At 45.6% G+C, this 12,843-nt stretch overlaps 1 protein-coding gene across 2 annotated transcripts in view; it reads left to right on the top strand.

The window, feature by feature from the left end:
• LOC138471644 (beta-1,4-galactosyltransferase galt-1-like) overlaps positions 1 to 11,928 on the top strand; it is a 287,057-nt gene extending 275,129 nt beyond the window's left edge. For both annotated transcript variants that reach the window (XM_069609358.1, XM_069609357.1), the window contains exon 2: positions 2,836 to 11,928. In XM_069609358.1, the coding sequence (XP_069465459.1) occupies positions 2,867 to 4,216 (1,350 nt within the window). In that variant the 5' untranslated portion in view covers positions 2,836 to 2,866 and the 3' untranslated portion in view covers positions 4,217 to 11,928. The remainder of the gene's footprint in view (positions 1 to 2,835) is intronic.
• Positions 11,929 to 12,843: the final 915 nt, after the last annotated feature.

Here is a 12,843-nt window from a genome sequence, read left to right as displayed (position 1 = left end):
GGAAATACTCAAGCCTTCTGCACAGTTTGCTATAACAGAGGCCCACGCTGTTTGCTCATGACTTGGAACAGCAGCTATGGGTGTCTGTAATGTAGAAACGAGACAAGGGAAGGGGCAGAGGTTGACTGATGGGAACCAACAGACAAGCTCTGTACAAAAGGGTCTACAAACAGGACAAGAGAAGATACTTACAGACAAATCCAGGAAAAGGAGGTTGATAGCAAACTAGCAGAAGGAAATGAAGGGAAAGTCGTGTAACAGGATAGGATAGCAGAGGACAGTAAGGAACAAGGTTGAGAGCTCAGAGGAGCAGGAAGGCAATGAGCAAGTCCACAGGAGCAGGGCTGTAAGGTAGAGAGCCCAGAGGGAAAGGGCTTAGGGCAGCAGAGTAAAGCAGGCTGCACGGCAAGGAACCCAGAAGGACCGGGCAGCAAGGAGTGAGCCCTGAAGGGCAGGGCCGCTGACCGTAGAAGGTTACAGAGGACTGTAGAGGGCTGCTAGGCCGAGAACCCAGCGGAAAAAGGTAGGTAGTAAGCAGCGGAGCGTGATCAGCTGCAGTAGGAAGCCCAGAAGACAAGGGCTGTAGGCAGCCAGAGTGAGGCAGGCTGCAGAGCAGGGAGCCCAGAGGACAAGGGCTGAGACTGGAAAGCAGCAGAGCGTGATCAGCTGCAATGTAGAAAGCCCGGTAGGGCAAGGGCGGAGGCTGGAAGGCAGCATAGCGTGATCGGCTGCAATGTGGAGAGCCCGGCAGGGCAAGGGCGGAGGCTGGAAGGCAGCAGAGCGTGATCGGCTGCAATGTGGAGAGCCCGGCAGGGCAAGGGCGGAGGCTGGAAGGCAGCAGAGCGTGATCGGCTGCAATGTGGAGAGCCCGGCAGGGCAAGGGCGGAGGCTGGAAGGCAGCAGAGCGTGATCGGCTGCAATGTGGAGAGCCCGGCAGGGCAAGAGCGGAGGCTGGAAGGCAGCAGAGCGTGATCGGCTGCAATGTGGAGAGCCCGGCAGGGCAAGGGCGGAGGCTGGAAGGCAGCAGAGCGTGATCGGCTGCAATGTGGAGAGCCCGACAGGGCAAGGGCAGAGGCTGGAAGGCAGCAGAGCGTGATCGGCTGCAATGTGGAGAGCCCGGCAGGGCAAGGGCGGAGGCTGGAAGGCAGCAGAACGTGATTGGCTGCAATGTGGAGAGCCCAGAGGAGCAGGGCTGTGAGGCAGCGAGCCTGGAAGGCTGTGGCTGTAGGCAGCGAAGTGTAACAGGCTGCAAGTCAGGAAGCCCAGAGGAGCTGGACTGAGGCAGGGAGCCCAGAAGGCTAGGGCTGTAGGCAGCAGGGTGTAGCAAGCTGCAAGGCAGGGTCCAAGCAGGAGTGATGGTAAACAGCATACAAAGATCCGTAGAAAGACGCGAAAGGTGGAGGAAGGTCTCTCAATGCAAGAGGCTGAGCCACTGCAGGCAGCAGCCTTTTATACTGCCTAGCCCAGCACAGAGGCAGGCTAATTGGTTGCACCTGGCTAAGCACACCTGCAGACAATCGGCCACCTCCCTCTCTGTTCCTGAGCTGGTGGAAGCAGAGCATATCCCTAGGGCTTCTGGGGGGTGTAGTTCCTTTGATGACCAATAGGAACAGCCAGGAATCGATGCTTATAGCCAAGTGCCTTGTGGTATGCGTAGTTTGTTGGAAAAAATAATAAGGCACCAAAGTCTCGCAAATGGGAAATAAAGTCCCCAAAGTAAATATAGATTGATCCAAGAGTCTGTTGTAAATAAATGATAAACAAATAGTCCATATTGAGCGCAAATGGATGCGCCCATGGCGCAGGCATGACAGCTCTATGTAATCGGAGATCAGTGCGCGATCCAGCGCTGGCCAGTTACAACTTAGAAGTCCGTCCTATACTCCAGAGAAGCTGAAAAGCCTGGTAGTCTCTGCACCACCTCAGGTACTCTGGACTATTGTAATTCTTTGTGTCTTGTGCAACCCTTATTGTTGACTCAACGCCTGCAGATTATATAAAACTCTCCAGCTCAGCTGGCTCTGGGCCTACCTACATTTGCCCATGCTTCTCTAGTGCTGCGGGACCTCCACTGCATGCTTGGGTTAAGTTTAAGTCTCTTTGGCTTGTCCACTGGGCCTATTATGGCACAGGAGTGCTGTAGCTCCAGGAAAGCTTCATTAAATATGTCCCTTCATGCAATCTCCGCTCGGCTGATCTTCTGTTTCTGCCCGTTCCCCGGGTACCTAGGAGCACTATTGGTGGGCGGGCTTTCTCAGCGGCGGCTGCTCTTCTCTGGAACTCCATCCCTTTGCCTTTATGGGCCTTATTGGTTCAATAATCATGAGTGGGTTGTTCTTCCTCACCTTGTGGCCTCCTCCTGGTTAACTTTGGGCCTTCAGCACCAAGATACCCCAGGGTCTTTGCTGCGCTTCACAAATTCACATAACACAACAGAAAGCAACACTGCACTGAGCACTTGGGTCATGCTGAGGGCATTAGTATCTTCTGTTGGTCCCTACTCCTGGACATGAAATTGTGTATGATTTCCGCTACATTATATGACCGCTATTTGTTAAATTTGCAGATGATGGGTTTGGGTTGTGTATTTCAAAGAATGTTGTGTGAAACTTCAGTGGCCCATTTCTCTATCCCTAAGATCAAATGTATTCTCAAAAATGTGTTGTCATTTGTAAATATTAGTACTTGCATCTGGGTTCAATTCTAGAGAAAAGGAAGGCTATATTTATGTGTTGGAAACATCTAGATGAACTTGTAAAAAATAAAAAAGGATATGTCTTCTGTTATGTGTTCTTAAAGAAATATTTACTTCAGTCTTCTGTTTTTCATTTACAGATTCACCTGTAGAGGCCACTAGAACACTACAATGCCATATTTTACAAAGTTCCAAAAGTGGCTATATCAGATTGCTCTCTGCGTCATTACTTTTCTTTTAATTTTATTTGTTTGGCATCATCCGAAGAGTGAAAGAACAGAACTACCACTTAACCTGACGGAAGTGTCCAATGCTAGTTTAACCCCATTGGGTGAGCACAGAACCTTTGTCCTTTCGGCCTACTATGACACCAGAGACCAGAGCGCTGTACGAGTGCTTGTGATCCTTCACCATCAAGAGGTGAAGGAATTGTTTTGTCGGTTCCGCTGTTCGACACGCGGTGAACATAGCATCACGAGCAGGGCGGAGCTGGACATCCACCCGGATAGGTTTGGATTTCCTTATGGAATGGCAGATTTGCTTTGCCCAGTGCCAGAGGACTGCGATGCAAAGTATTTGTCCATCCACCGATCCACGGAAGGAAATGATGATCAGCTACCTAAGTTTGAAATAAAGAACCGATACGCAGAACCATTTTCCGCAAACTTCACTGTATGCATCTCTGCCTTGCATGGAGGATTTAACAATGCCCTGCAGTTCATCCAGACGATGGAGATGTACAAGCTTCTTGGTGCTCAAAGGGTGACTATCTATAAATTATATAGAAATTGCTGCTCCGACACCCTGGAAGAAGTCTTGCGATATTACACTGAAGAAGGCACGCTAGAGGTCATACCATGGCCAATCGACCTCTATTTCCGCGTGTCCCGCAGATGGCAACATTCCGATTCAGATGATGCTGACATTGGGTACTTTGGGCAGATTTCTACCCTCAACGATTGCATGTACAGGAACATGTACAAGTCTAAGTTCATATCCCTCAATGATATCGATGAAATCATTCTGCCCTTTGAACACCAGGATTGGGGTAGTATGATGGTCACTCTTCAGCAACAAAACCCCAAAGCTACTGCCTTTCTGTTTGAAAACCATGTTTTCCCCAGCACTATGTTGGAGCTATCCGTGAACACACCATCTTGGAATACGACACCCGGAGTTAACCTCCTGCAGTGTGTTTACCGGGAGCCTAAAGGTACGAACCACAGAAACCGGAAAATGATCATTGACCCAAGGAAGGTGATGCAAGTGTCAGTCCACCACATAACCAAAGCCGTGGGTATGAGTCATGAGGTTTCCAGTGACATTGCAATCCTGCACCATTGCAAGAAAACGCCTCAGCCAGAGCTTACGAAGGAATCCCTCATCAAAGACACAACCATCTGGAGATACAGGGCTCCTCTAACTCAAAGCGTCAATAAAGTGATCGATGCAATCGCCACATTCCGAAAAACCAAGTATAGGGCTGAGGGGTTGCAATCCGAGAAGAGGGCCAATCTATGAGCGTTGAGATTATGCGGGGCGGCATTAGTGATATCCATCAAGCACCAACCTTTGCCCTTTTTCCATCGGATGGATTTGGAGTGACTGGTTCACATCATCACAGTTCATCCAGGGTGATGAGAGCTTGGTGGTGGAAGGTGGCTATTTTTCCAGCTTTGTGATATATATAAAACATTGCCAGAGTGGACTTTGGGCAGTACTCGCTGCACAGAAATGAAGAACGTGCAATGTCATCCAACATCGAACGAGTCGCGGCTTTATGTCAACTATGCCGGCATCAGTGAAATAGGACATTGGTGGGAACACTCACTTAGGAGTCACCTATTGAAGGTTCTGTCCATCAGATAAATCCTCACTCCCACGTCTGTGCACCCCTAGGCGACATCATTCAGACATCCTTTGGTGAGTTTGGTTTCTGCAGAGAACCCAAAGAGGCATCAGTTCAGATTTTTTTTTATCCTCAAGGAGAACATCAACATTGGAAACCGTGTCTTAAGTAGACAATATTGGAATCACCAATAATGGTGACCTATATTGCCCACTCCCTCTTTCCTCCTACTGTGTAGCACTTTGAAGCGGGATCAAGATGTTTGTAAGCACTATGGCTATATGGATATACAACTAAGTGTTGGATACAAAGATCCAACTCGGACTGTTGAAGCACAAGCTTGAGCTCAGGACGGGGTCTTACTGTGCTCTACAGAAGTTGAGAACTTCTATTTATACCAAAGCAGACAAATTAAAAAATGCACTTTCTATGTATGTGTAAACACAGCGTTTTTGGGGCACATAGAATGCAATCTTGTTGTGGCCTTTTATGAAGAGTTATTACCAGGGAGTTGAGGCACAAGTGAACAACTGCACTTGTCCGAATAGCACTAAGAGACAATAGCTTTCCTCCCTTAGAAATTCTTCTCATTGCCTTTATTGAACTTCACACAATTATAGACATTTGAGTCTGTGAATGTCCTCTTCCTGTTGGGTGATGACCCCGCAAAGCACTAGCCACAAACTGCTCTGATCACTTTTGGTAGACGACGGGTGTTGCTAGGTCTGGAAAAGATCCGGGGCTATGTTAATGTCAGAACTGTCGGGACTGGGGGCTAGCTGGCCTTTTGGTTGTAGCTCCTGAGATTCTATCCAGGGCTACAACCAAAAGACATGGAGCTATAGCCCCCTTAGCCCACCCCTAGCAACGCCTCTGGGTAGGACATATCATATCGGAGTTTGGGACCTCACCTTTCTCTATCCATGCTTCTGTTGCTAGGCAACTAGAAAGACGGGCCGTGCATGCGCAATGGCTCTTTCTATGGCGATCTTGGGGGTCAGAGGATGGCCATATGTGTGAAGATGCATTGGTATCAGGATTATCATTCAGCACCTTGTTTGGAGGACGATCACAACATTGGGTGAGTGATCTGTGTTGCTTGAAAAATCTGGGACCTTGTGGGAGTTCTTTTAGATTAAGGTGATATATTTGGACCGGATATTTCAGAGTATATCTATGTAATAATTGTGTATATTATCTTAAATATGTAAAGCTTAAATAATAGACGCACAATGCAACTTGTGCACACAAGGTATTTGTGATGATCTGCACAGCAGCTCAAATTAATATGCATGGCCAATAATATTTTTGAATGTCTATTGAAGATACAAAATGAGTACACCGACGGGTGGGAACATTTGTAGATCGAAGGGCAAATTCAATGAATCAAGTCAAAAGATAAATGGATTCATGTTGTTTGGATGGGGTTCCTGTGACTTTGAAAGACTGAGTGATGCCAGACACACGTCACCGCTGAATCCGGATCTGTGATTGAGGACAGGGGCAGGGGCCCTCCTTCCGAACCTTTCTAAGTGTACCAAGCAATGAGCAAAGGTTGTCTGAGGATTGATGGCCTCTACTCAATGATGAGAACTGTGAGCATTATGGACCCCATTCCTTACACCCAGTCGGTGAAATGATGAAAAACAATTGCACTATTTTCCAGCGGGTGCACTGATAATCCAAAATGGCCGCAAAACAGACGCCAGAATGAATTATAACGTTGACCCCAAAACAGTTCTAAACATGACCACAGAGGACAGACATCGATCACCCAAGAAACTGAAGCAGATTAAGCATGCAGGAAATACTCTATCCCCAAAATAACTGTGCATATGTCGTCAGAATGACCGTTTATGTTACCGTAATAACACTTTAATTACCCACTGGTAATTTCAAATATACTGAAGAATATCTGTATATTTGATCCTCCCGCATGTCCCCAAAACAGCTATAATTATGCACAAATCCACTGTACATATTACCCTGTGAGACTTCCCCAATAAATGTTCAGCCTATGAATCCAAATATTACAACGGTTGCTCCGTAATTGCTTTACACATCACCCAAAAACATCTGTCCATAAGACCCTTGTGGCAGTATGCCATCGTAGGGGATGTACTCCCACGAGCACGGTTGATTTTTGGGAACAACGCGAATGCGGTTTCTTTTCCGGGCAAAGGGCTCTGCTGAAAAGATACACTTTCTGCATATATTTTATGGGTGAAAAGTGTGGTCAGTAGTCCCACTTTGGCTGACTTCAGGCTCAGTGAGTGTTAGGCTAACAGAGAGGCATGCCTGCATTGCGAAGAAGCCTGCAAACAATATTGGCCATTGTGTTGTAACTTGGATGATTCAGAGTGACTGTGTGTGTGGATGCTGGGCCTCATGGAATGTTAGGTGGAACCTGGAGTGTTGGTGGCCTGGGGGTTCTGGAAAGTGATTGAAGTATGGCAGGGAACCAGAGCAGATGCTTACCACCTTCTCTCCTACCTTTATGAGCTGCATCTATGTAACTAGGACAATCACGCATCATCTTTCTGTTTATAGTTACCTGGGTCAGCCTGGTTCCTGCTCCATGTCATCTCTTATCCAGCCACATCTTGCTGGGGAGCAAGATACTACACATTGCAATGAAGGTCACAACGTTTGGTTCGCGTTTTCAAGGCCTTTCTGAAAATTAAATGGTCTTGGATAGATAGTAGAACAATTGGATTTTTATTCCATAGTACCCCTATAGTGTGGTCCTCCCCACAAACCGGGTCATTCTGGATCTTCGGATGGATAATAAACACAGCTGTCTTGGATCTTACTTTTTGAACTGGTTGGTTATGGTTTTATGAACTAAGATAAAGAATTTGTATGGATTGATTGGTAGACAGTAAATTTCCTCTATGGGCGACTGTTGACCATCTTTCCTTCCATCGCCATTGTATAAACCCTTAGGTTAGATACTGCTTGGATGACCGTTTGCTGAAGTAGCGGCAAGATGCCTTCGGCCGTACGTTGCGCTCTACAAGTACTTTTAAAATAAGATAAAACAGTACATTTAGATATTTATAGATTCTCTGCCATTGTTGCTGAAAGCCTTATTTACTATGCAAAGAGATTTAGATTTCACCCCAGATTATATACGTAGTAAGTGAAGTGATGCCCGTGCCAGAGAGATATGGTGCGCTGTTTTAAGTTTCAGGAGCAGCCAGGCAGTGGTTTTCTGTATTCGTTGAAGGTGATCATGTAATTCGGTACCGTAATTAGTCGCTGTTAGCGTAGACCATATGTGTCATGACCGTGGTTAGAATCACCTGACTCTTTCGGGGAAAAGTCAGGACCGGGCAAATGTGCCTTAACTTTTAAAGCTTAAAAACATTTTAGACATGCTTGCAATATGTGCTAAAAATGCAAGCTCAGAATCTAGAATGACTCAAGTTCTTGTCTTTCTAAAGGGAGGTAGTACAGAGTCTCTACTGGGGGAGGAAGGGTAGGGGAGGCAAATATACCTTATCTGTATGTTGTTTTGTATTTCTGTAAGCAAAGTCTTGATTTTGGATGGGCTGAACTTCATCCAAGAATGGATGAGTGTTTGCTCCTTATCTCTGGTGTTATGGACACAGCGTAATCTTGAACACCAGTTGGGTATCATCGATATAGTTAGATGCCCACAAACCCAGCCCCCAGGTCCACTTTATCAACATAGATAAATAAATGTTTTTTTTTTAAGTGTGGCGAAAGGGAAGAACCATGAGGCAAGCTGCACTTTAAACCATTGATAGTTGACCTGTCGGTCGTAATCTTTTCTTGCCATTGTCCGCTGAGCTTCACATAAAGGTTTTGTGTACACCACCACCGCTGCTGTTCATAGTTGGATGCTCAACCAGCAACTGAAAGGTGAATTGGTCACATTTCAGATACACAATTTACATGCAACTTCAAATATACACAAGAAAAACGTGTGTGAGTCCTTTGAAGAGCCCACAAACCCTAGGGTCATGAACTCATATCATACGTATGCTTATTGGCACCTCTGACCCTTTTACAGGGGAAGTATGATATGAATCGGAAAGGTCAGCTATGTCCTAAATTCCACTAGCAACAATGTGGTTTTATCTTAAATCTTAAATCCGCATTGTCAATTTCATGGGCACTTCCAATGGTCGCTCATATCGAAAGGCAGCATTGTTGCTTTTCAGATGTGAGCAAAAACATATTCACTCAAAGGAGAAGATTGTAGTTTGAAGAGAAACGATCAATATCACCAGTTCAAATTTTACTGATTTAAAATGACTTAACATTGTCTCAATCTCATTGGCTGATCAAATGAAACCAATATTCGCTGGCGCTCGTTCTTCCGTTCCAGACATATAGCAATTGGTCTTAGTTACATTGAGGAAAGAATTTGCAATCCTCAAGGGAGACTTTTGTGACTCATGCAGGTATACAGAGGCTAGTTTCTTTGGCTGTGCTGAACTCATAACTCTATTGCAGCCTAGCGGGAGTGGATCGAAGATAATGGTAGGCAGAGGCCCTTTGTTTACCAGTTGTAAGGGCATGGATGGACCTTGGACTCAAGAAGGATTGTTCTACCATCTTGGATTTCTCTCCTCAGGCTTTTCTCTGCCTCCCCCCTTTAAGCCTGTGATTCAACTTGGAGCATAGGCCTCCGACAAAGAAGGAGGGCACTGCTCTAGGAAGTCACCCCATAACAAAAGGCTTGAAAACCACCAATCCAGAGTTAGATATTTTAATGTACCCATTTTGTGCTCTTTCATTTCTCCACCTTTTGTGCCTATTTATTCCCAGTCTGCAATATTATTCCTCCAATGCTTGTTATGATATGATAAGTCATTTATAATGCGCCTGTACACAAGAGTTTCTAGGCGCGACAAGACACGGGAGGGAAGACAGAGGGAGGACAAGACAAACTATCTTACTAGGCCTTGTGTCAAACCGTCATATCTGCACCTAGCCAGCCTGAACTCTCTGTATATTTTGTGTGCAAGTGGGGGTACATGTTTGTGATTATTGTTTGTGCTTAAGTAGAGTGTATATTTTGGTGGATCCATGCTTGGGCATCCCTTTCATTTTAGGGCTTGCCGCACTGTTGTTTGGAAGCTTCCGCTTCTGGCTCGCGGATCTGACGATTACAGCCTGCTGCCACTCCACGGTACCATTACAGAGATGAAAAGGGTAAATAACTCCTCTTCCTCCTTTTTACATTTTTATGCCTGCAGCACCTCAGCTGAGTTATAGTACAGGTTCTGGCATAGCGCAGAGAAATCCTTTGCTCTCCCTTGCCAGCAAGGGGTTTTGTAACAGACCCCAAAATAAATAACATAGCTCGCCTGCTCTGTAACAATACCAAACCCAACTCGCAACTACTTATTCTCGGCGACTTCAACCTGGGATACAATGATGAGAAAGATGACAAAGCAAGCACAGTCGCTAACACTATATCAGAACTAGGACTCACCCATCACATATCTCAACCCACACATAACAAAGGCTGCATCCTCGACTGGATAGCAGACCTCAACTGCAACACCACCATCCTGTCCAACACACCTTGTGCCTGGACTGACCACCATCTCATCACTTTCACATCAATAAAGACAAACACCTGCGACCCTTCCCAACGCTCCACCCACACTCACAAGAAACAGCAAAAATATTACAGTTGAGAAACTCATCCCCCTACACCAACCTATCCTCGACTTCACACCCACCATTACTAACCCTACTGAATTAGTAGACCTATACAACACTACCATTCTTAAGGCCATAAACACAGTAGCACCTCTCAAACTGCGCAAAGCCAAACCACGAGCACATCTCAACTCATGGTTCACTCCTGAACTAAAAACTCTCTGCTAAAACAAAAGGCAAGCTGAATCAGCTAGGAACCAGTCCCCTTCCGCCAACAATAAAACAGCATATGCACTAGCATCCAATACCTACAAATCAGCAGTCATCCAAACAAAAAAAAATACATATAATGAGAGAATTTGCAATGCCAAATCCAACACCAAAGAGCTATTTAATATCCTGAGAGACCTCGAGTCTCCATCCCCCATCCCAGACACATGTATTAAAGACATCTCTTGGTGTACCAACATACAAGAAGCACTTGGCAAAATTGCTATGCTACAAGCCAAAATTGAGTCAAAGAAAGTGAGTCTTACCTTTGCAGACAATCCCATCTCTCCCACCCACACATCACGCTTGGACGATAACAACTTATTTGAATTCTCCACCATCACTACCAATGAGGTTGAAGACATCATCAACTCTCTAAAACCCTCCAAACGCCAAGGGGACATTTGCCCTGCTCCAGTTATCAAAGACGCGACCAAACATCTTGCCCCCTTCATCACTTCCCTAATAAACTCATCCTTCACATCCAGCATAGTACCCAACAACCTAAAGGATTCCTGGGTCCTGCCACTACTCAAGAAACCCACTCTAGACTTTAGTGTCCCCACGAACTACAGACCTATCACCAATATACCTTTCCTCCTAAAAATCCTCGACAGAGCTGCCTACCTGCAGATCCAGAACCACCTTGAGAAAAACAACTTGCTAGGACTAAGACAATCAGGTTTCCGTCCCAAACACAGCACTGAAACAGCCTTGATCGACCTCAAGACACAAATGGACAACCTCAAAGACAACAGCAAACTAGCCCTCCTCCTCCTCCTCCTTGACTTGTCGGCCGCTTTCGACTTGGTAAATCAAGACATTCTCTGCAAACACCTAGCCTCAGTGTCGGAATTGAAACAATATTATGCCTCCTATCGCAACAATTGTATGTGTATTGGCCTACGCCAAGTTGTCTAAACATCATATGCGAACAAACTCCGCGGCAAGGTCTTGACCTTAGAGAAAGTAATGTAAGTCGCCATCTTGGATTAAGCCGCCATTTTAGGTTCTCTTGTAATGTGGAAGTCACCCTGAACATCAAAATGGAGGCCGAATGACATTCTGAGTAAGATTCTGGCCGTTGTGACCTCCGTTCACACGAATAATTAATATGCCTGCAGGCCACATGTCGAGGTCGCGAACTGAGACCTTGTCCTATTGTTGACCTATGTGTAAATGTACAACTATATCAGCGAAACTAATCAAAATGCATATATTATAGGATTGACCTGGCTAGGAACCCATAGGCCCGGGCTCATAGAATGGTTAACCTGCGAGAGGGTTGGCCAAGGGCTGGACAAACAATATAAAAGACCCAAATATTCCAATGTGCGGTCTCTCTTACTAATGCATCGAACCCTCGTTGAAGTTCGTTACGTTACTCTGAGAGCCGAATAGATATCCGTTTGTCAATTGACTTTGGTAACTGTTGTAGTTTTTAAATAAAGCACTTGTATGTTCTTTGCAACCTGTGTTGGTGTGTTTCTTTTTGGGCTTCCCGGCCTCATATTATTTTTATGTTTTCACATCAGCTACCAAATTATCTGACAAAGCCAACGCATGGATTCAGTCCTTCTTGATTAATGGATCTATGAGGGTCTTTGCCCCTACAGCCTCTGCTGAACCAGCCCCCGTTACTTGTGGTGTTCCCCAGGGCTCCTGTGTTTCTCCTACTCTATACAATGTGTTTACAAAGCCCCTCTTCAACATACTTGACCACTTGGGTGTCATCTACACAAACTACGCCGATGACACCCAAATACTCATCCCACTAACAGGCGATTACTCCATCGGCAACCCAGTACTCAACAACATTTATTCCATTATCCAAGAATGGATGGCCAAACACGGACTTTGCCTCAATGACGAAAAAACTGAGCTTCTTCTCTTAGGCTCTCAACCCAGACATAACAAACTTTTCAAACTCTATCAGACATTCACCATTGACGGTAATAACATTTCTGTCTCCAATAGCGTCAAAACTCTTGGTATTTACCTTGACTCCACCCTCACACTGACAAGACAAATCAACGCTATATCATCCGCTACCGTTTACACATGTAAGCTCATCAATGCCAGTAGACCTTACTTCTCTACCTCCAACTGCACCACCTTAGCCAGAGCACTAGTACTATCCAAAGTCGACTATTGTAACGCTCTCTACCTAGGTACCAGTCAAAAGAACATCGACAAGCTTCAAGTTATCCAAAATAACACACTAAGAGCAGCCATGAACATACCCAAACACGAGCACATCTCTGATACCAGACGCGCCTGTCACTGGCTATCTATATCCCAGAGAATTGATTATAAAACACTCTCCCTCACACACAAGTGCCTATCCAACCAAGCACCCAGATACCTCTCAGATAACTTCACGCAA

Source organism: Ambystoma mexicanum, chromosome 8 (assembly GCF_040938575.1).
Source record: "Ambystoma mexicanum isolate Mex_15411 chromosome 8, UKY_AmexF1_1, whole genome shotgun sequence".
NCBI classification, from domain to species: Eukaryota; Metazoa; Chordata; class Amphibia; order Caudata; family Ambystomatidae; genus Ambystoma; species Ambystoma mexicanum.
The sequence above is the reverse complement of the archived record's forward strand: the minus strand, read 5'-3'. Positions and strand labels throughout refer to the sequence as shown.